The sequence below is a fragment of the Procambarus clarkii genome, chromosome 52 (assembly GCF_040958095.1).
Source record: "Procambarus clarkii isolate CNS0578487 chromosome 52, FALCON_Pclarkii_2.0, whole genome shotgun sequence".
NCBI lineage: Eukaryota > Metazoa > Arthropoda > Malacostraca > Decapoda > Cambaridae > Procambarus > Procambarus clarkii.
This window is the reverse complement of record NC_091201.1, coordinates 27512963-27535596: the sequence shown is the minus strand read 5'-3', so window position 1 is coordinate 27535596 and position 22634 is coordinate 27512963. Positions and strand designations below refer to the sequence as shown.

At 38.6% G+C, this 22634-nt stretch overlaps 1 protein-coding gene across 4 annotated transcripts in view; it reads left to right on the top strand.

The window, feature by feature from the left end:
• HERC2 (E3 ubiquitin-protein ligase HERC2) overlaps positions 1-22634 on the top strand; it is a 124669-nt gene that overhangs the window by 12404 nt on the left and 89631 nt on the right. For all 4 annotated transcript variants that reach the window (XM_069304552.1, XM_069304551.1, XM_069304550.1 and 1 more), the window contains exons 10-25: positions 1147-1393; positions 1725-1885; positions 2128-2284; positions 2669-2862; positions 4105-4299; positions 5889-6020; positions 7461-7557; positions 10610-10720; positions 11786-12033; positions 13013-13220; positions 13580-13735; positions 15509-15694; positions 16097-16220; positions 19061-19217; positions 21563-21730; positions 21939-22181. In XM_069304552.1, coding sequence (XP_069160653.1) covers positions 1147-1393; positions 1725-1885; positions 2128-2284; positions 2669-2862; positions 4105-4299; positions 5889-6020; positions 7461-7557; positions 10610-10720; positions 11786-12033; positions 13013-13220; positions 13580-13735; positions 15509-15694; positions 16097-16220; positions 19061-19217; positions 21563-21730; positions 21939-22181 — 2784 coding nt within the window. The remainder of the gene's footprint in view (positions 1-1146; positions 1394-1724; positions 1886-2127; positions 2285-2668; positions 2863-4104; positions 4300-5888; positions 6021-7460; positions 7558-10609; positions 10721-11785; positions 12034-13012; positions 13221-13579; positions 13736-15508; positions 15695-16096; positions 16221-19060; positions 19218-21562; positions 21731-21938; positions 22182-22634) is intronic.

The window sequence follows — 22634 nt, the reverse complement described above, 5'->3', positions numbered from 1 at the left end:
AACCACATAAAAATTGAGTTTGTGGAAACTGTCATCATATTTATCGGTTTCGTATCTACAACAAGTGCTATTTACTATTTGTGGCACGCCTAAGCTCTTCTTTTTCTCACTAACAATGATACAGTACATTCTGTAACCGTCATTCTCATACAATCTCCCTCTTAAAGGTCACACGTAACTTTGTAATTCAAATGGACTATTGTTATTTCTCTCAATTATTAAATAGGCAGTAATAAACATGTAAACAAGTAAAAATGTAGAATACCATACTTGACAAATACAACAATTGGTTCTTTGTATTAATACGGACTGTATTTCTTGGATAAAATGTTGAGTAGTGCTGGCAACCTGTGTTATTAGCTGCATTATTGCATGCATGTACACATCCTTCCTTATCTCTCTCCCTCACTTCATTCAGCACTCGATTTACCCATCCATTCATCTCTTAGTCAATCCATCCCTCCTTTGGGTGCTGAGAGGGGCAAGGCTAACATAATCACGAATTGACAACTCAACCCAAAGTCTATTTAATTTTTTCTTGCTTATGACTTAAACTGAGGTTAAGGCTTGAGGTATCTGAAGGCCCAACTCTGTATTTACATATAGCTACTGTACCTGTCAGAGCTCCCACATACATATTCTGTCTGCACCTGTATCTTGCCACACTTCCTTGCCCTGTCTCGGCCAAAATATGTCGGACATGTTTTTTTTTTTCCCTCTGTGAACAGGGAACACATTTTAACAATATTAGAAAAATATATACTTTTTTCTTCTTGCACACTGAGGAGTTGTCAGCTATTAATAGCTGTGCAGCCAGGGATTAAAGCAAAAACTTTACTACTGTATAAAATGTTTGAAACATAAATACTTAATTCCTCATTGGTCTTATTCTTAAATAAGATTCTTTCAGTAAATTTGTGATGCCAAGTTCAACATGAGTCAAGATGAGCTTAAAATGATATATGTACAGCATGATACTCTGGCAGGCCTTCATTCTGTACAGTAGCAAAATATATACAGTATTTCAATTTAATACATTTGAATTATGATTTTAATTTTCACAGGCTTTGACTTTTCATATATAATTTGAAATTTTATATACTGTATTGATAAATATATGGTTTTGTTGCTATTTTTGCCTTGCAGGTATACTCCTGGGGAAATGGAGATGGGGGTCGTCTCGGGCATGGGGACAGTAGCTCTAGGGAAGAGCCAACTCTCATACAGGAATTACAAGGGAAAACAGTGGTGTCCATTGCTTGTGGATCAACCTACAGTGCAGCCATTACCAGCCAAGGTGAACTGTATACCTGGGGTCGAGGAAACTATGGAAGGCTCGGCCATGGGTCATCTGATGATCATAGCACTCCCACACTTGTCACAGCATTGAAAGGTGCGACATCTCCGAGTAGGGATCTAGAACACTTTTCTTTGGAAGCATTTATTTGTTTACGTTATTGCATGCTGGATGACTACTCTTTTTCTGCCTAAACTGATATTAGTAGTCTAAACTTTAAAATGCTATAACGACATTTTAATTTTAAAATGCCAGAACTATACAGATCTTGTCAGACATGATTTTCCCTCTCTTAAGTCATGTTGTCTCAATTATAAATGTCACCAGCTCCAGATGCTTTATCATTGTAAGTGTTTTTGGTTGGTTAAGAAGTCATAGTATTGGCTCTGCTTTTTAATGTGTCATGTTTGATCTTATCTCATTTCAGGTGAAAGAGTCCTTGATGTTGCTTGTGGAAGTGGAGATGCTCAGACTATTGCTGTAACAGACTCGGGCAATGTGTATTCTTGGGGTGATGGTGATTATGGAAAACTAGGACGTGGTGGATCAGATGGCTCAAAAGTTCCAAAACTAGTAGATAAACTGCAAGTTAGTTAATGCTGTTTTGCATTATTTTTGTAATTGTGGAAGGAAAAAGTACAGGATATACAACTTTGTTGAGATTATACATAATGCTTACTTATTTGAGGCTGTGTATTATTTTTGAATTTGTTGAAAATGTGCATAATTCAGACTAATATATGTTATGCATAGACTAAGCTCTTTCATAATGAATAAAGATGGCTTCTGAAATATGAATAATAATTTTTTGTTTTAATATATTTGCCCAGGGTCAGGAGGTGTGTCGAGTTTTCTGTGGTGCTCAGTTTTCTCTTGCACTTAGCAAAAATGGGTCACTCTTTACTTGGGGAAAAGGTGACAACCATCGTCTTGGCCACAACAGTGAAGAACATGTACGGTATCCGAAACAAGTAAAAGCTTTAGCTGGTATGAAGACAATGGTTTTGTTCTTTATAAATATTAATTCAACAATGCAAGTCATATCAGGTGTTAATACCAATTCCAATTAATATTCTATAGCTTAGCAGTTTAATCTTTTTGTTATGGCCAAATAGCTTTCTCCCAAATATGACATTAAAAAGCTGTATTATGGAATACAGTATAACTGGACATTTAATTGACATAAAGTGACTGAAGTATCATCACCTTTTACATTATTTATTGCTCGGGTTATGTGTCCATTAATTTTAGCCACGATATTATGACACACTTCATAGGATATATTTAAGTAGACAATAATGTCATTTTATTGTTTGCTATACTCTGTTACTTGTTTTAGTAGATATTGAAACCAATGTTTTAATGTTGCAGGCAAGAAGGTTGGTGAAGTGGGTGTGGGATGCATGCATGTAGTGACTTTGACAGAGGATGGGGAAGTATATGTGTGGGGTCGCAATGATCAGGCTCAGCTAGGAGACTCGCCACACGTTGCTTTGGCAGAACCAACACCCATGTCTTCTCTACAGGGCAAGAATATCATTGGAATTGCCTGTGGACCATCTCAAGTAAGTAAAATAAAATGTGATGTATTGTTAGTGGCTCTGATTTCCTTTATATTTCAAAAGACAGAATATTTTAATACTGTATGTTAAAATTTTGCAGCTGGTAATATATTGTACAATATAAAGGCTATTTTCCTTTGAACAAATCCACAAGGGCCGTGATGAGGCGCATCTGGGATCATCCCAGACGTAGGCTCGAACCCTCATCACCACCCTTATGCATTTGTTCATTTGATGCATCACGCTATTGTGGTTTCTGTGTCTATTTTCCTCTATTACTAGCCAAATCTTCCTTATTACAGTTATCCCATCTTGATGCAGGATGGTCTGTGGACAGTCTATTGTAGACATTTGTTGATAAATATTTCTTGGTTTAAATGTTCTGTTATGCATGTTACAATGCTGATTATTTTTGTTCCATTTGTTGTAATCTTCTTGGGTTTTATATCCTTACATAAATTCAAGTTGTCCACACATTGGCTGTAAATTTACTGCTTATGCATGCACTGCTTGAATAATGACTTGAATAAAGTTGATGAATATGTACTGAGGCACTTTCAAATCAATTACCTCGGATAATCAAAACTTGAGCAAAGTTGAAAATTGATCTGCATTATGACATTTTGAACCACTTCAGAAATTTAGAAAAGGTTTAATAGGTTAACTGAGTTTTTAATTGAATGGTTAATTGCTAGGTGGTTTGTTGATTGATTTCTTAATGTGCTAGTTTGTTGGATGGCTGGTCAGCTTATTAATCAGTTAGCAGAGTATACCTGAGAGCCACCATCTATCTAGTGGCCTCGACGAGGGACAGGAAGCCGGTGGCTTATGTAACTAATTGCTAGTTATTTGGCTGCTAAGCAGGTTGTTAGTCACCTTGGTGTTGGATAATAGCTTTCCTTTGAGACATTATAGATTATGCTTTTCCAAGATTCTCAGTATGCTGTGTTGGATGATCTGCAGAAATAATATTTAAAGGAAACTACAGTAAGTTAAATTTCAATATGGAAAAATTAAATTGGATTTTGGGTATAATATCGAGACAAGAAACCAGATGGAACTTTGTAATGCCAGAGAAGTTTAGTTGCTTTATATGGTACATTTTACAAAGAGCTTGCAGGTATTATGATTTTTCAATTTGTTTTAATGATAAAGAAAAAGTTCAATAATATATTTTATAATGGTTAAAAACTATATGGAGAAAATTTCTTTGAAACTAAATTTCCTCATCTTGCACTTTTTCAGACTTTTGCTTGGAGCACCAAAATGTCATGGTCAGTATCCACACGAATCCCATATGTAGTGGAAATTTGTGAAGAAACTTTTGTTAGGCTAAATGACCTCTTGGCACGCGTCGGAGAAGGACTAGTTGATGATCGTATTCCATCTCAAGAGCAGGAGTGTATGGTAGTTTCAGGGCTGAATCTACTGAGGTTACAGGCAAGTGTATATATATTTCTGTTTGTTTTAGCCATTATTTTACTTTTCTGTTAAAGGTTTTGCACTTTAAACTTGAAATAATAGCCAGAAGCAAATATGCCTTAATGTGCTCTATCCATCTTGTGAGCTTCATGCTTTCAAATGGCTTTAGAGGTATTAGCAAAATATTGCATATAAGCAGCAACATTACATAGTATGGAACAAGTGAAGTAGCATGGATACAAGTAATTTGTCTTTGGGCTCTTTCCCAGATTAATTCTCTCAGTACTGGGGTGTGCACCAGCAATGATCTGCTCTTGAACATGCTGGTATATTCATGGCTGCTTTTTGGACCTTAGTCCTCCAGAGCATGGGAGGACATTATTGGGCTCTGCATGGGATTCACCTGTTGTCAATCGCCTTAGTGTGTGGAAGTACAGTACTCGGTGCTATTCACTCACATTGTACCATGGCAGAGATGTTAATGCATGGTTTCAATCTACACATTTTCCTTGTCCATCTTTATCCTAGGGTTTGATTAAGTTAGGGCTAGGCTGTCTAACATGATTCACAAGCAAACTGCAGCCTGTCTGAACCTGAGGTATGGCCTGCTTGACAAAGTGGAATCAGTTGTAGAGAATTTTGGAGCTACGTATTTTATTTGGAGGTGATTGTCACATTTTCAGATGTGGTTGAAAAATTTGTTTGTATCATGCTTTAAATCTGTTAGTGCCCTTTGGTATCCAAATTTTATTAATATACTGGAGCACCTTTATACTAAGAGCACCTTTAGTATGGCAAACATCTAGTGCAGGTTATGGACACAAGGAAACACATGCAGCTGATTCAGCTTGACCACATAAGAGATCATGCCTGATTGAGTATTCTCCAGTATCTCCTGCTATGTCTCACCCAGTGCGGACTTTTGAGATGATTTATGTTATCATGAGATGATTTTGGGGCTTAGCGTCCCCACAGGCCAGTCCTCTACCAGGCCTCTTTTTGTTACCCCCCCCCCCCAGGAAGCAGCCTGTAGCAGCTGCCTGACTCCCAGGTACCTATTAACTGCTAGGTGAACAGAAGCATCATGGTGATGAAAGAAACTCTGCCCAATTTTTCTGCCTCCACCGGGGATCGAACCCAGAACCTCAGGACTATAAATCCCAAATGCTATCCGTTCAGCTGTCAGGCCTCTTGATGATACCTACTACATTAGTACAGAATATTGGTTTGCCTTATAAGAAGGCCTGGTCAAGGACTGGGCCATGGGGAAATTGAGCCCCGAAATCATTGAAAGGTAAGCAACTCCCCTGACTGCTCAAGAAACTACTGGACCAGTACACTCTTGCCTTATGAAGCAACAGTGTCTTGTTAAAAAAAGATCTTTTCATATATACTGGAAGCTTAATTTGTGTTAATGGTTCACTCACAAAAAAAAGCTCATCATTATTGAACTTCTAAATATTTAATTTGTACTAATTCTCTATTCATTAAACTTATCATATTTCCTCCATACAGTACTCTATTTAATAAGTTTTCCATGTCCCGTGTTTTTGATTACCTTATATCAATAATGTTTTTTTAATAATTTTTTATATATTTTTGTCCAGCTTCACTCTGCTGTACAGAACCACACCGATGTTGACAGCATTGGTTTACATGTTGGCTCATCACTCCTAGGCAGCCTGAAGCAGAGAGTCGTCAATCTGGCCAGCAGTTCTGGAGTCTTGCCTACAATACAGGTAAAACAAACAAACAAACAAACAAATGCACACGAGCACACAAACTTGCGCATGCATGCACGCAGGTTGTCATCTTGTTACTTATTTTGATACAAACATTTCTGAGAATAGGCACCGAGAAAATTGGATAAAACCATGTTGGTTGTGTGAGGTGCTGCTGATTTGGCTAAAGTTTATAGTTGTTTCTTCATCACACAATACTTTATGTTCACAAGTATTTTTTATCTAAATGGTCATAAATGATTGACCTATGGTGCTGTAGTAGACAATTTTGGTTTTGGTTTTAATGTTTCTGCAGTACATTTTGAGAGCTGTAATTTGTGAGCAGAACTATTAACTATAGGAGGTGCAAAATGTTCAAAAGTTTATTCCAGTTCTTTGGTTTCCTAAAGAATTTATTGGCTTAGAACATGGCTTTTGGTATTAAAATGTTTGGAAATGAATGGATTTAAGCTCAGTAATGTATAGGAATAAAGGTTCATTTGAAAAGAAGTCAGGTCTGCAAAGTAAATAATCATGATTCATAAGTATTGATTAATAATACAATTTGAGGATGTTTTGTATCTGATGACACACGAACGAGTCATTGGAACATGAAGTTCAATGAAGTGAAAAGCAAAAATATTAAAATTTGTTCATAAGATATTGACAGTACTGTATTTTAATATTTCTGAACATATATGAATTCATAACAGCCATCTCATGCTACTATGTGCTTTTTTTATTAGATATTCCCAGTCAGGGTTATCTTATGAGTCGGTTTATTTTTTCTTCAAGGTTTCCATTCTGTATCATTGATCACCTGAGCAGTTGATTTGAAATGTGAATTCCTTACGATGACCAAACCACACACCAGAAGTTGAAGAAATTATAGCGTCTCGGTCCGTCTTGGTCCATTATCAATCGTATGCGACTTGATAGTGGTCCAGGATGGACCGTAACGTTGTTGTTTCTTCATCTTCTGGTGTGTGGGTTGGTTATCATATCTTCAGCCACGTTATTGTGACTCCTTGTCTGCAAGTGAATTTCTTAGTTTATGCCTAAAGTATGAGTGCTTTCAAAATGTAATAGTTGTTACTTTCAGGGTATCTAATTGTATGTGTGTGCTATTTATTATAACCCTGTTATTCAAAATTGCCACTAAAAAACTGTGTAATGTCTTGCCCCTAATTAATTTTTATTGCTGAAAAACCACATTCATTCACAACTTAAATAAAAAATGAAGCAGAACCTGAGTATCATTGGAGGTAATAATCACATCATGTACAAAAGGCTAGGAAGTGGGACATAGGAAGCTAGGTCTCACTTCCCCATAAACACCATTTGTGTTATGAAATAAGCCTAGTGTAGGGGATTGGAATGCCTCGTTGATCAGCTGCACTAGAAACGTATCTAGTTCTTAAATTCAATTTATAGGTGACACTTTGCTTTTGGTTCCAGGTTGCTGCACAGGCCACTCTCCAGACGGGCTGGTCCATTTTATTACCTACTGCAGAAGAAAGAGCAAAAGCACTGTCCTCTCTCCTTCCGAGTACAGGTATTAATTTGTACTGCTGCTAGTTTTTTTTCTCTTATCAATTCTTTTTTATGATGACTTTTCCTATTTAATTTTTATATATATAGCGCAAGTGAAATACTGTACAGAGAAGTAAATGAATACAGGGCTCAAGATTAATTTTTAAAGATTCTGTTTTGTGTAAAGTACCGTACCAGTTAAGACTGTGTGATGCACAATTTGTCATGGTAATTCTGATGACTAGTGTTAATACAAGTAAAGTTAGCATTACAATTAAAATCTCCAAATACTACTTGTCACGTACTTGTTGATGATTCCGAAGATCAATACCCCTGCGGCACGGTCGCGGACTAGACATCCTGGTTAGTGGTCTTGTCAACCAGGCTGTTTGATGCGGTTGCTTGCAACCTGACTAGGCTATTTACTGTGTTTATAAAAAAAATATATGAACTCTTAGTATTGGTTTAGGTACTAGATTTCCTTTCATTATTGTTTGTACAGTACTTTTGCATTTTGTACTTGAGTTGGCATTACATTGCCGTATTTAAGATAAAACTTATATTCAAAGTAATACGAGTGTTTTTTTAATTGTGTTGATGGAGAGAGTTCTAGTTCCATCATCTTGACCATTATTTAAAGTTTCTAGTCTCATCGGATCTGCCATATATACATTGGGATGTGTGTGTGAAATTATCCCTCACTCGTTTCACTCTTTGTGCATTCTGCTTGCTCGTAACTTAGATCAACCACTCGTGTGACTTTGTATCCTGGTCCCACCCCTTGTGTGTTCCCTCATCTGGTCCCACCCCTTGTGTGTTCCCTCATCTGGTCCCACCCCTTGTGTGTTCCCTCATCTGGTCCCACCCCTTGTGTGTTCCCTCATCTGGTCCCACCCCTTGTGTGTTCCCTCATCTGGTCCCACCCCTTGTGTGTTCCCTCATCTGGTCCCACCCCTTGTGTGTTCCCTCATCTGGTCCCACCCCTTGTGTGTTCCCTCATCTGGTCCCACCCCTTGTGTGTTCCCTCATCTGGTCCCACCCCTTGTGTGTCCCCTCATCTGGTCCCACCCCTTGTGTGTTCCCTCATCTGGTCCCACCCCTTGTGTGTTCCCTCATCTGGTCCCACCCCTTGTGTGTTCCCTCATCTGGTCCCACCCCTTGTGTGTTCCCTCATCTGGTCCCACCCCTTGTGTGTGTCTCTCCTCATCCTGGTCAAATCCTTTTCAAACAGCTTGCCCTTGGTCATTTTGTCAATATGACAGCGTCTTGTTTGTTTTGACCATGCCTTCTCTGAGATTTCTCTTGTCCAATGTGAAATTTAGCATAACTTAGCCTAGTTTCATAGCTCAGGTCCTTAGTTTTGGAACCAGCCTGTTGGAAAAGTCTTTGGAGATTCTCAAACTGTCAGTCTTCAAGGAGCAAGATCTGGATGACGGGCTCTCCATAGCCCGCGCTACGTAGAACTTTTGTTCCGAATAGCTGAATCTTGAACAACAACAACAGATTTGTATCTTTAGGTTCTGCCCTTCTTGCTGTTGGTGGCAGGTGTTGACTTCTGCTATTTAAGTATGGAGCTTCTATTTGTTGCATGCAGTACCATGGATGGTTCCTTATTTAGATTTATAAGAAATGTTACAGTTGCCAACCTTGCATATTTACCTGTTTGCACTTCAGAGAGTAGATTAATGTGATACCCACCCCAAGTCATTTTATCTTGCTAACTCTAGCTGTTCCTTTTTTTTTTATACATATGTCTCACCACTGCTCCCACTCCTAGTTGCCTTTAATTTGTTAGCAATTCATTTTATCTACAGAGATGGAGGATTCTATACCTCTAGGTTGGTTGTTCACTCACAATACTGTATATTTTACAAACGTCTCTGGATTGATTGTTTAGGGCTTCACTTGTTACATGGGTATTGTAACTTGCATTATTTATTGCATTCCTTGTATTGTATTTTCCTAGATACTCGAGCCCTTTTCTCCATTATTCAAATAAGTATTTTTTGGGAACTTTATCAAATGCCTTCTGGCAGTTTAATAAAATGTGTTGTAAATTTTCCTCTTTTAATCACTTCTCAACTAAATAATTAATATCAGGCCCTTAATGTTGCCTCTATCTCCATCAAGCAAAGGAGTATCTGGAGCAATGCATCAACAGGTATATATGGCCACCATGGACTTGTCTGTCTTAATTAAGTCAGAACGAAGGCGTGCCAGGCATGAATCGGTGAATGACATAAAGATTATTCTAGTTTCAGTCAAGAATTAAACACAGAGATAACCCTAAAGGTGCAGCCCTAACAATACTCAGAAGCATCCAGATTGGATCACTGCAACCTTGGAGGGGAATGGTAAATAATTTGTCTAGGACTTCACATATGGATCTACATTAGGTGATGCCTCTACAGTATAGTTTAGCTGAAGGTGATGGAGCTGCTACTTCTTAGGAGACCCTGAAAACCAGTAGGTACATGAGCATAGTACATGGTTACATGTTTTTACCATTATGTTCGGAAACCCTTGGCTCTTTGGGTGAATGTGCACTGAAAATCTTGGAGTTTGGCGAGGAACTTTTTAGGCACACCAGACACCCAAATGCAACTAATTTCACATTCTGTCACCTCAGTTTTGCAATCCATTGGGAAAGTGTCCGCTGTATTGTGTGCACTCTCCACCTCTGAGGAGATTAAGTGTTTTAACAGTAATTGGCATACGTATCTTTTAGGCTGCAACACAATTTTATCGGTTTAATAAATCATAAAGCATAAAAGATAAATGGAGGTGGTAGAAGAAAATACTGTTCCTCCAAAAATTCAGGGAGAAACTGCAAGGAAACTTCCCTGAATTACTTGAATTCTCTTTTGAGACGACAGGTTCTCAAAGAATTACTCAACATGGTACAGTTGCCCATTCCCCCTTCCCCCCTCCTCTCCCCCATCCTCCCCTCCCTTACATCCTCCTCCTGTATTCCCCTCTCCTGTCTCCCCTGGTTTTCTTAATATGTCTCGATCTTAATTTTAATTCATAATCTTAATTCCTAATCTTAATTTGTTCTTTTCTTTATTCTCCAGGATCGGACATCTCTAGTATGAGCTCAGGCCGAAGATTTATGATCGATCTGCTGGTATCAAGTCTGATGGCTGACGGAGGCCTTGAAATGGCTCTCAGTGCTGCTATTAAGTGTATGTATGCATCTCATGATGTAAAAGGTTAAAGATATATAACATTTATTATAAACCAAATCCAAATGCAGTACTTAATAAAAAGGCGAGGAAAATCTTAACGATGTGGAGAGGAATTGAAGACTATGAATTGTGTAGAAAAATTTTTGTGTAAAGTTTTTACAATCATTTTTTTTCAGTCATTATCAATCATTATTAGGTATCCCCCAATTGTATCATTGCCGTATGATTTTGTCATGTCTGTTTTCTTAGCTATTCACATTCAATTGCCCTCTAAAATAAGAATTAATATGTCCACTGGACAAGGACTGTGACAAGTTACCATGGGGCCATTCTCAGTGTTGGCCCTTAAGAACATGTGAAACGGCCCCTGCAAGATCATAAAAGATGCCAGGGGATCACGAGATATGATCACTCCAACTCAAAATGACCAACGTGTTACCTCCCTCTCCTTCCCTTCCTTTGCTTCCTCTCTCTCTCTCCTTCCCTCACTTCCTCCCTCTCTCTCCTTCCCTCACTTCCTCCCTCTCTCTCCTTCCCTCACTTCCTCCCTCTCTCTCCTTCCCTCACTTCCTCCCTCTCTCTCCTTCCCTCACTTCCTCCCTCTCTCTCCTTCCCTCACTTCCTCCCTCTCTCTCCTTCCCTCACTTCCTCCCTCTCTCTCCTTCCCTCACTTCCTCCCTCTCTCTCCTTCCCTCACTTCCTCCCTCTCTCTCCTTCCCTCACTTCCTCCCTCTCTCTCCTTCCCTCACTTATTCCCTCTCTCTCCTTCCCTTGCTTCCTCCCTTTCCCTCACTTCCTCCCTTTCCTTCTGTCCATTCCTCCTCCCTAGTGTTTTCTCATAATTTCCAAGATTCTAATTTTTGTTTATAATGGAAGTCTTGAAGGAAACTGTCATTGTGGTTCCAGGAATAACTGCTCCCATACAGTCTCTGCCTAAGTTTAGTATTTTCATAAGTTACTTGCTTATATCATTATCATACCTTCTGTTACTAGTGATCAGATAGGCTAAGTACTGTAGCAGATTAAAATGGGGTAAATATATATATTTCCCTTCTGCATTAGTTGAAGTTCAAGAGGCTGAGTGGACTGAAAAGAATAAAGTGGCCCAAAGTAGTACCATCAGCAGCAGTAACAGTGTTGCTGCGGGCTCCAATGTAAGCCCGAGGAAGAACATGAGGGCGGAGGCTGCCTCTTCCCGTCGCTCGTGTGACAACTCCATGTCTGATGACCAGTCGGCAACTCTGCCACTTCTGCATCTAGTTCGCCAACTGTTGAGAAATGCCTCCACTCAAACACTGATGAGATTACAGGTAAATTTACGTAAATTCATTTATTCTGTAGTTTGTGGGTATCGATTAAAAGACGCTAATAGGCTTTAGGAAATGTTGAACAAAAAGAAAATTTCTGGACAGTGCTTTATCTTAAAGATTCTAGTTATTTGTGTGAAGCAAAGCAGTGTTTCAGAAGTGGCCAAAGTTTTTGTTGTGATTATGCACAGTGTTTTAATTTTAAGACAGGGATAGCAGTAAAATTTAATGTTAACAGCAAGAAGAGAAGCATATTAAAGTCGCTGGGATCTGTTTAATTTTTCAGGTTTAAATTATATTTGTATTTATTTATTGTATTTTTATCTTGGTGCAAGTGCAAAAAGGCTTGCATATAAAATACCACTCTTAGCAATATATTTTAATCTGAGCCTCATGGTTCAGATCTTGTATTTCTTTTTATCAGTTTTGCAGCAAATCTCTGGATTTTATTAAATATTTTTTTTCCCTCATTCAGGACTGGTTTAACATATTTGTAGGCTCTATGTATTTTTCTGAAGGCATCTTGTTTAAGCTTTGAAAAGCTTGTCTTATATTGCTAATATTGCACATGCTGCACTAATATTTTTCTTTCTTTTTTTCCCCCTCTTCTCTTTATAACTGCATTTACTAGTGTTGAAAATGGGTAGCCAGATATCTGAAAAAACTTGAATCCTGTTTTGGATCTTGTACAGCATTCTGCAGTCACTTGTTTTTATTCTCCTCATTAGTTTAGGATCATCTACAAATAGTATCATGAATGGATTTGCTTTCTCCGGTAGATCATTCCCATATATATATCTCACAGTTCACACAGCCTATTTTATAAATGGTGAGTGGATTGATGTAATTTTAATATATTTAACCTTGTTTTCTCTGGCTTTCCTTTCTTCTCAGAGCTGATAAATAAATATAATAATTACTGAATTTTTTGTTATAAATGAATTGTATTGTAGATATTTTTAATTGGCCCAATTTATTACAGGCTATTGCCCCAGATAGTATGTCTATGATATCGTCGGCTGTGCTGCTTGATGGACATGGTGAAAGGAATGGCGCCTTGGTTGGTGCCGCTTCAGGAATCCAAGGGGAACTATCCCCTTCAATTCAGTTGCTCTTGAGATTTCAAAGATTGTTAGTGAGCCAACTGTTTCCTGTGGAGAGCAATGTTAGTCCAAAACACATTATGCAAGGTAAGCAGATGAAAAGTTGAATTGGATTATAACGGCCCGAAACGCTTTGCGTAATAGTGGCTTTAGGCATTGTATGTACCAGCTCTATCTATAAATCTATCAATTTTTGTAAAACCTCTTGTATGTATGTACTTTACCTGAATAAACATTTATTTAAACATTTATTTATTTATTGTACAGGAAAATTTGAGTGTTTTGGCATTATCTTTTTATGTACAGTACTGTATAATTTTAGTGTGTGTGTTTTTTTCTTGCCTAATTGCCTTGAATTAATCTTCTTTTTATTAGGTCATGACTTGGCTGAATTTGAATCATGACCTTTACATGAATTTAAAGTAAGGCAGATGTTTTATTTGCAGAGAGTGAAGTTGAGGGAGCAGGGTGGCTACTAAGGAAGTACTTATCTCTTCTTGTTGGCCATGTCTCGGATACTCTCTCCATCGCTACCTCGCTGGCCACCATCAATACTCGCCTCACAGCTCTTACCTGCACCATCTTGCAAAGAGACATAACAGGTATGTGGGTTATTTGTTTGAAATAAATTTGTCCTTGTATGCTTGAAAGTAAGTTTTAACAAGTTTCATGCAAAACAAAGAAACTACAAGTTGGTGAGGTGACTAAAAATGATGCAGAATTAAATAAAAATGTATACAGGTTCTCCCTCCACTCTTCATTAAACACCCCCATCCAACATGTGTGCAAACACCTTGTAGCACTGCACTCTGGAAATAATGGTGTACAAAGTATTATACTAACCGCTTTAAACACTATAGTCACCCACCACAGCAAACTGCAGGCATGAGGAGCTGGAACCTGAGCATACTTACAGTAGATGATATGCCAAGGTTATCTATACAGTACTAGAAATAACAGTTCTTAGCTGCCACTACCCCTATGACATGGTAATTGCAAGTTTACTAGAATAGTGAGAGTCTTGGATAATTACTTTGCAGTGAAACACCAGAGCTCATGGGGGGGAGGGGGTAACCCTGGCCACTCTGAGGAGGAATTCCTTGAAGACTTCTGTTGATGATGTCTTGGGAACTTGAATAAATTATCACCAATAATCAACTTAAATTCATAAGTTGTTTATTACTTTGAAGGTCTTATTATCTGCAAACCTCCGTCTATAAGCCTAAGGTCAACCAGGCTTGGTAGACCTATAAGGCTTGCTATTGAATTTACTCAGATTTATTGAATATCAATTGTAACTTACTCTAGAAATTCCTATTCTATGGTAATGAATATATCCCTTGATATATCCCGGTATCCCTTGAGGCCAGGCGAGGTCTCGCCCATCATGCCAGTGACCAACTATGCTGACTCAAGTATGTGGGCATACAAGATATTATAGTTATTGCTCACAGAGGTGATAGCAAGATGATTAAGAAGTGTGTTTACACCTAGTGACATTTTCACTGCTGTTGGGGGGGGGGGGGGTGCCAAGTGGGCTGACATACTGATCCCATGACTTACACGGGGTGGGGAGTAGCAAATAGGGAGAGAGGTTGAGAAAATAGAGGGCCACATAAAGCCAGACAGGAAGGGGGCCTTCTTTAGATGTTACAACCTGCATCCAACACATGTGCAGTCACCTGCATCTGACACGTTTGCAATACACACCCCGCATCCCCCACACACACCCCACATCCCACACACCCCCCACATCCCACACACCCCCCACATCCCACACACCCCCCGCATCCCACACACACCCCGCATCCCACACACCCCGCATCCCACACACACACCCCGCAGCTGACACACCCCATTTACACCTACCTACCTACCTGCTGTGTGGTTGCTTACCTGCTGACACATTCTTCAACCTACAGGACCATAGGACATGACGTGGTCCGAACTTCATACACACTGACACTGGATTACATTATAAATGAACTTACTACAGATTTTAAGATATCCTGTTTAAAATACTTGTGGATGCCTTTTATTTAGGATATTATAAACATAATGTACATATTTATACTGTGAAATCCCTTTTTAAGTTTGTGATAAAACTATTTGAATTCTAGCACAATGGTGGCTGAACACCTACCTGTGGATTATACATTCAGCAACTGACAAACTATAGTTTTGGTTCCAGATGGAGCTAATGTTGCTATATTTTTTCTACAATTAGAATATCAGTAACTTTTAAGTGGCAAAGCAATAGCAACTTTATCCTCTGCTTGGGTTTGCAAGACCTTGCAAATGGATTGTTGATACATACTGTAGTTTATATATTAAGCAGTGAATAATAAAAGCCTATTTCTTTGTCATGTAACCAGGTCTACTTCTGAGTGAACTCTTCATATCTCTGCTTGTTGTGTCTGTTCACAATCCAAATGTTGTCCTCTCTTGTGACCTCATCTCTCCACTGTTGAGCCTTTTGGAACCACTTGACCGCTTCAATCAACTTGCTCCGGGTGCCGACAGAGAAGATACGGAAGATATGGCTTGGCCTGGAATTATTGGTAAGAAGGAATTATTGGAAATATGAACGGTTGTTTACAAGGAGACATGCCACGTGAAAACTGTGTACAATTTAAACATAAGAAGAGTATGCAGACAATGAGGCACACTAATGTAGCTGATATGATGACCAATCTACACACACACACCAGAAGACGAGATGATGTTTTGGTCCGTCCTGGACCATTATCAATTTGATAATCGACTTGATAATGGTCCAGGATGGACCGAAACGTCGTTGTCTCCTCCTTTACTGGTGTGGTTTGGTCATCAGTATGTAGCAGTTAACTTGTTGTGTATATGACTAGTGAAATATAGAACTGTGTACATAAATTTTTGAAAGATTTTGTATGGTTCAAAATACCATTTCTCTATAGATTGCAATAAAACATTTTTTGTTTCAGTTAATGCAATTAAACAAACAGAGGAAATGCCAGTAATCCGTAAAGCTGATTTAGAAAATCACAACAAAGATGGAGGCTTATGGATTGTGGTTAATGGAAAAGTGTATGATGTTCAGGAATTTAGGTGAGTTGGAAAATCTGATATTAGAAACCAATATAGGAAATGGGTTTCAGTTACATGGGTAATGTTGTAATTATTTTTTGTGAAGTATTAAAGTTGTGAATTAAATTTAGTTTTAAGATCTGTTTTACAATTTGAAGGTATGTAGCAGGTGTACAAGCCTACACCTACATACAGACATACATGTGTATTCATATGTCCATCTTTTTTGCCATTTTAATGTAATAGGAAGAGGGGTGGGGAATGGATTGTACTCTCCATTGATACTGTGCAAAGTGCCAGTAGCATAGGCACTCAGTATAGTGTGGAGGAAGAGCTTGGACATGGGGGAGATACCAGATGCTCTTAAATCGGCAGACATAGCCCCTCTACACAAGGGAGGGAGCACAAAGCATTGGCAAAGAATTATAGACCAGTTGTACTAACATCCCACATAATGCAAATATTTGAGAGTGTGATCAGGAGTCAGGTCACCAATTTCATGGACACCAATGACCTCCACAACCCAGGCCAACATGGATTTAGAACGGGAAGATTATGCCTCTCACTGCTACTTGATCACTACGACAAAATCACTGAGGCATTAGAAGAAAAACAGAATGCAGATGTGGTATACACGGACTTTGCAAAGGCATTCAATAACTGTGACCATGGAGTGATAGCACACAAAATGAGGTAAATAGGAATAACTGGTAAAGTAGGACGGTGGATGCTCAATTTTCTGTCGAACAGAACACGGAGTAACAGTCAACTATATAAAATTGAGTCCAAGCGCAGTTATAAGCTTTGTACTTCGGGATGCAGTCCTTGCACCACTGCTTTTCCTTGTTCCCAAATCGGATATAGACAAAAATACAAGTCACAGCTTTGCATCATCCTTTACAGATGACACAAATCAGCATGAAAATTACCTCTGCTGAAGACGTTGAAAAATTACAAACGGATATTAATAAAGTTTTCAATTGGGCAGCAGAAAATAACATGATGCTTAACAGGGATAAATTTCAGGTACTCAGGTATGGTAAAAATGAGGCCATTAAACATAATTCAGGGTACAAAGAAAATTTCCAGAAAATGAAAAGTTTTCTTCTAGAAATGCCGGACCAACCGGGCTGTGGTAAAAATGTGGGCCTGCAGGCTGCTCCAAGCAACAGCCTGTTGGACCAAGCTCTCATAAGTGAAGTCTGGCCTGGGCTGGGCTTGGGGAGTAGAACTCACAGAACCCCATCAAGCAGGTATCAAGCAGGTGTGGGCAGTGCTGGCCATAACTCCATTTTAGAGAAAGGTCGTAACTAAACTGAAAGTTGCCAATATTCATCGGTTGTGGGAGTTGGGGTAAAAAAATATATTCTTAACTTCTCTTGTTAGGCATGAATGAAGACCCATGAACTTTCCCTTTTCTTTTTACTTTTTTTAAATTGAGTCTACCACTGAGTTGGACAAATACTTTTTTGATTATGGGATAATCAAATGGTTAGCAGAATGGATAATCAAATGCATCCTTACTAAATCCATAAGCGATTAGTTTTGACAAGGATCGAACAGGGATTGGAAAGTCATTACCCGGAAGATAAATATCCTTTGCAAGTCCACTTGGGTATGAATCTGTGATTTTTGTTGTATTATTCAATAGTTTGACTGTTGAGGTTCCAAGCTAAGAGCCAGTGAGTCTTTGGATTGGTGGGAGGCAAGGAGGGGAAGGTTCATGTGACCTTGGGGTGAGAAATTCGTGACCATTAAATTACTGAATAGACACTCCATCTTACAGTGGGCATTTTTCATGTCCAGATTGTTGTTCCAGTCTGTGCATTACCCACAAAACTGCTACATAGTAGACTGATGAAGACCCCAATTTTCAACGTCTCTCATCTCTAGTAATATTCTTGGCGAGTAATTAATTTTTACTTCATCATCAGTTCAAGTTATAACTTTTTGTTGTATCAACTTATTTCTGAACTTTCACTAGTGCTTTAATATTTATGAAGACTGTATACTTTCACATGAAATGCTGGGATTTACCTGTGATTACATTTGAGAGTATTTCTAATCTTAGTCTGGCTTAAGGGTAGGCTTCTTTGCTGGTAACTTGGCCAGCAAAGGCCAAGTTACCAGCAGACTATGATTGCAATCTGCGAACCCACATGACCAATACGACCTGGTTACTCTTGTGAAGGCCTTTAAATTTGTTTCAACAGTATTTTAAAGGTTTGCTGGTAGAAGGTTTAATCATTAGCCATTTATGTTGCAACATGTTTGTGGTTGTGGCACCTGCAACTGCTTATGCTCTGATAATCCTCTCCCTAATATAAATATTGTTCTTTAGTTATCGGTGCTCAGATGGAGTTCATACTATCATCTCTAATTGTTTGCGAGTTCTTATTCCCTACCTGATACTGTGCTACACGGAGGATATATGCCACTAATACATTACACAAACATCCAACTTAAATATGCTTTCCTTGCAATTTGTCTCACAGGAACTACAGCAAAGTACATCTGACATAAAACCTTCAGTAGCAGTTCTGCAAGATTTACAAACATCTAATACTCATAGATGATCAATTCAGACTTTTGTGAAGTGTATGGCTAGATCTTTTTTCAGAGGTTCATAGTACCAGTTAGGTAATCTAGTTATGTGAAAATATAATGGTATATCACTAAGAACTCTAAATGACTCGACCAGGATGATCAATTGTGTGGTGGTCATGGTACTGTGTACGTTTGGGGGTGATCCCTGACGTCACGGGTTCAAATCCTGATCGGTCTTTTAGAGTTCTTGGTGAGTTATGGCTTGTGTGTTCTTGCACACAAATTTGTATATATTTACCAGGATATCTTGACAGGTCAACAGCCCCATGTGGTAGTGACATCTTGCAGTACTATGCTGGCCAGGATGCCACTCAGGTCTGGGAAATGGCTAACCATTCTACCCGGGCCAAGGAAATGATGGCTAGTTATTTTGTTGGGAACTATATGGACCCTGAGCTGGAAGTGGTACAGGTGAGGACACTATTTTGAAGTAGTTTCCAGTTCTTGATAATTATAAGTGAGAAATTTCTCTTCAATAGGGTTACTTAATTTTTTATGTATGTATTTTTAATAAGTTACCAGTACAGTATATAAATTTACTGTTGCAGCTCTCTTCCCGTCTTCTACAATATCTTTCCCAAGTTGTCTAAAAAATAATTCGCCCATATTCCTTACTCTTTTTCTCCACTACAGTTAATAATTTCTGCATATACTATTTATGCCTCTAGTTTTCCCCGTGTTTCAGCATCTGCACTGCTGCTGCCTGTTTGCATTTCTACCACAGATGTGGCCACACATTTACAGTGCTAATCAGCATACTGTATATACATTGTCTTCTGTCCTCCATGGACATGGTCAGAGATCTGTTAAACATTTTGTTCAGTGTTTTACTGAACAATCGACCGTTGAAGGTGTGTTGCTCGGTACTCACTTCGCTTTTCAGAGCGGGAGAGACCTCTAAATTAGAGAGAATACAAAGAACATGTACGGCACAAATAGAAACAATAAAACATCTAAATTATTGGGACCGTCACAAAGCTCTCAAAAGGTACTCTTTGGAAAGGAGACGAGAGAGGTATCAAATAATATATACGTGGAAGATACTTGAAGGCCAGGTCCCAAATTTGTAGAATAACAACATACCGGAATGAAAAACCCTCCAGCTTTTAGGTCTTTGTAAATTTGTTAGGTCAGTAAGATTTTCAAGACATTCATTTAAGTATTCTCTTTGTCACTGCTAATGAAACACCCATATTACTACTACTACTGGTCTACTACAGGCTGTCTTTGAAAGCATGTTGAATGATGTTCATATCTCTTCCATTTAAATCGGCTTTAGCATTTAATCTTACACTTGCCACACCAGCAGAACTGATAGTGTTCACATTTGCAAATTTTCACTTTTTTGGTCTGCTTTTTAATCTTTTCACACAACTTATACTTTTGTACAGCCATTTTCTCCTCGCTGTCCCTTTCAGTTTGCAGTCACAAAACTCATTTCATTTTCTTGCTATAAACTTCTCATACCATATCTTAATCCCACCAAGCACTCCCTCCTCGAGTCTGGCCTCGGGCTGGGCTCGGGAAGAAGAAGAATTCCCGAAACACTCCAGGTATGCCCTCATTTTTCTGAAACCTGGAGCAATATGATACATTGGCTTAACATTTCTAACCTAATGTTCTTTGCATTCCCACATTACATTAAGATTCATTTGGTCAAAGCCTCTTCAACCAAGATCTGTATATATCGATTCTCATCTTGTACTTACCCGTCAACTGTATTTTCTCAGCATCTGTGCTTGTAGTTTTGCATCTTTGTAGGGCACTGTTCTCCATTTGTCATAGTAAGCAACTCTCTCTCTGCACATTGTCGTAGAGTTGTCTAACTTCATGTAAAATATCTAATTCTACACTGATAAATACGAAGTACTTTTGTAAAATATCATCCATATATTTGACTTTATCAATTACTTGAGCTGTCATATTTTTATGTATATAACCCAGTCTTCTCCTTAATCTTTTATGTGATCTTTGTCTTACACGAGCCTAGCACCATACATCAAACATTCTTTCCTTGAAATCTTTTGCCACTTCGAACTGCTTCTCTATTTATTCTTTACACATTCCACTTAGCCTTAAGAGTCTGCCTCTGGTTTCTGTGGCCTGGACAAGTGCAGACTTTCGATACCAGATTATTTTGGCTATTAGTTGGAAGAAATTTTGGGAAGATGGGTCCCCAGCTTAGTACATCGTGATAGGTGGTGTGACTGCCACATTCCTATGCTATTGAAACCTGTAGAACAGTGTTTCTCAACCATTGTACCCCCTCTTGAAATAATTCTTGGTCATACATTAAGTAAACACACACGGATTTCATTGTTAACTGAAAGGAGACAATTTCTGTTGTTGAAATAAATTGTCATCCACACTTCTGTGGAAATAAACATTCCATTCACCAGGGTTTAGGAGACTCGAACCGTGGACCCCCACATGTGTGAGGTCAAAGCTCTATCGACTGAGCTATTGAGTACTCTTAATAAGGAAAGTTTCCAGAAGCAGCATCCTGCTGCCAAACTGGAAAGTTCTGTCTTTTGCTTTGGATACTGTTTAAATGAGAAAAAATAAATATAATAATGACTCAAAAATACATTTGAATAGGATTAGAATGAACCAATTATCACTATCTTTTGTGGAACCCATAGTCATATTGGAGTTCCATGGAACTTCGGTCGAGAAACACTCCTTTAGAACATGCGTATAAGCTTTGTCACAATGCATGCAATTAGATAGTAATTTATTTAATTTAACTTTTTCAGGTCTTGGATGCAAGTACCCTTTCATCCCCACTGGTAGACACAGAACGGGCTCTGGCCATGTTGGTAGGAGCCTATGCCAGCTGTCTTGCACGTGGTCAGCCGGCAACACCTTGGGAATTAGGACATGAAAAATGGATTTCTGCTGAGTTTATGAGAGCTGGGTGTCAGGTAGGTACTAGTTACCAAATGAGTTATATGCTGTAAAGGTTTTATTATCTCAATATTCCATGTATAGAATAGCTCCATGCTGCTCAATATAGAGCAGCATGGAGCTACACCTTGTGCAGATCTCGCTTAAAATACTACCAATATTCTCGGTGAAAATTTAGTTTCTGAAGCTCATGATTTGATGATAATTGTATTTTCAATAATGCAGACTGTTCAGCCACCTGACCCATATGATGAGGAGAAAGGTGAAGCAAGAACCGGTTCATCTGCCACCACTCCTGGTTCTGCTACAACTCCAGGAGATGTGAGACTTCCACGTCCAATAGACCCACTATCACACAAGAAAGCGAGATCACAAGGACCAAATTCAAGTCCTCAGGTGGAAATAGATTCTTACTTTTCAAATATGGCTGATTTTTTCCTGTCAGCCCTGATGGAAGGAAAAACACAGGTACAGTTTTATTTAAAATTTTGTTAACAAAAGTATGATTGAAGGAATACCTAACATGAGATATGTTTATAGTATAACAGTTGTACCTCCGTTTTCTATTTTAATCCATTCCCAGAGACAGTTCGAAAACCGAAACTAATTTTCCCATAAGAAATAATATACAGTAGTTTAAATTAATCCATTCCACCCCCCAAAAATATTAACTTAAAAATACATTTTATACATACTACTACTTCTTGTACATACTGTAGTACAAAATATAAGTATATCTTACCTTTATTGAGGACTCTTGTTGTCATACGGAAGACAGTGAGGAAGGGTGAAAGATGAGGTGTTAGTGTTTGGATCTCTGTTTACAGGAGTTTCATTTGACACCCCACAAATATGAAGTGCCTGGATGACTAAATCCTGAGAAGTGTAATGGTGTAGAGTCCAATGCCACAATGAGTGATC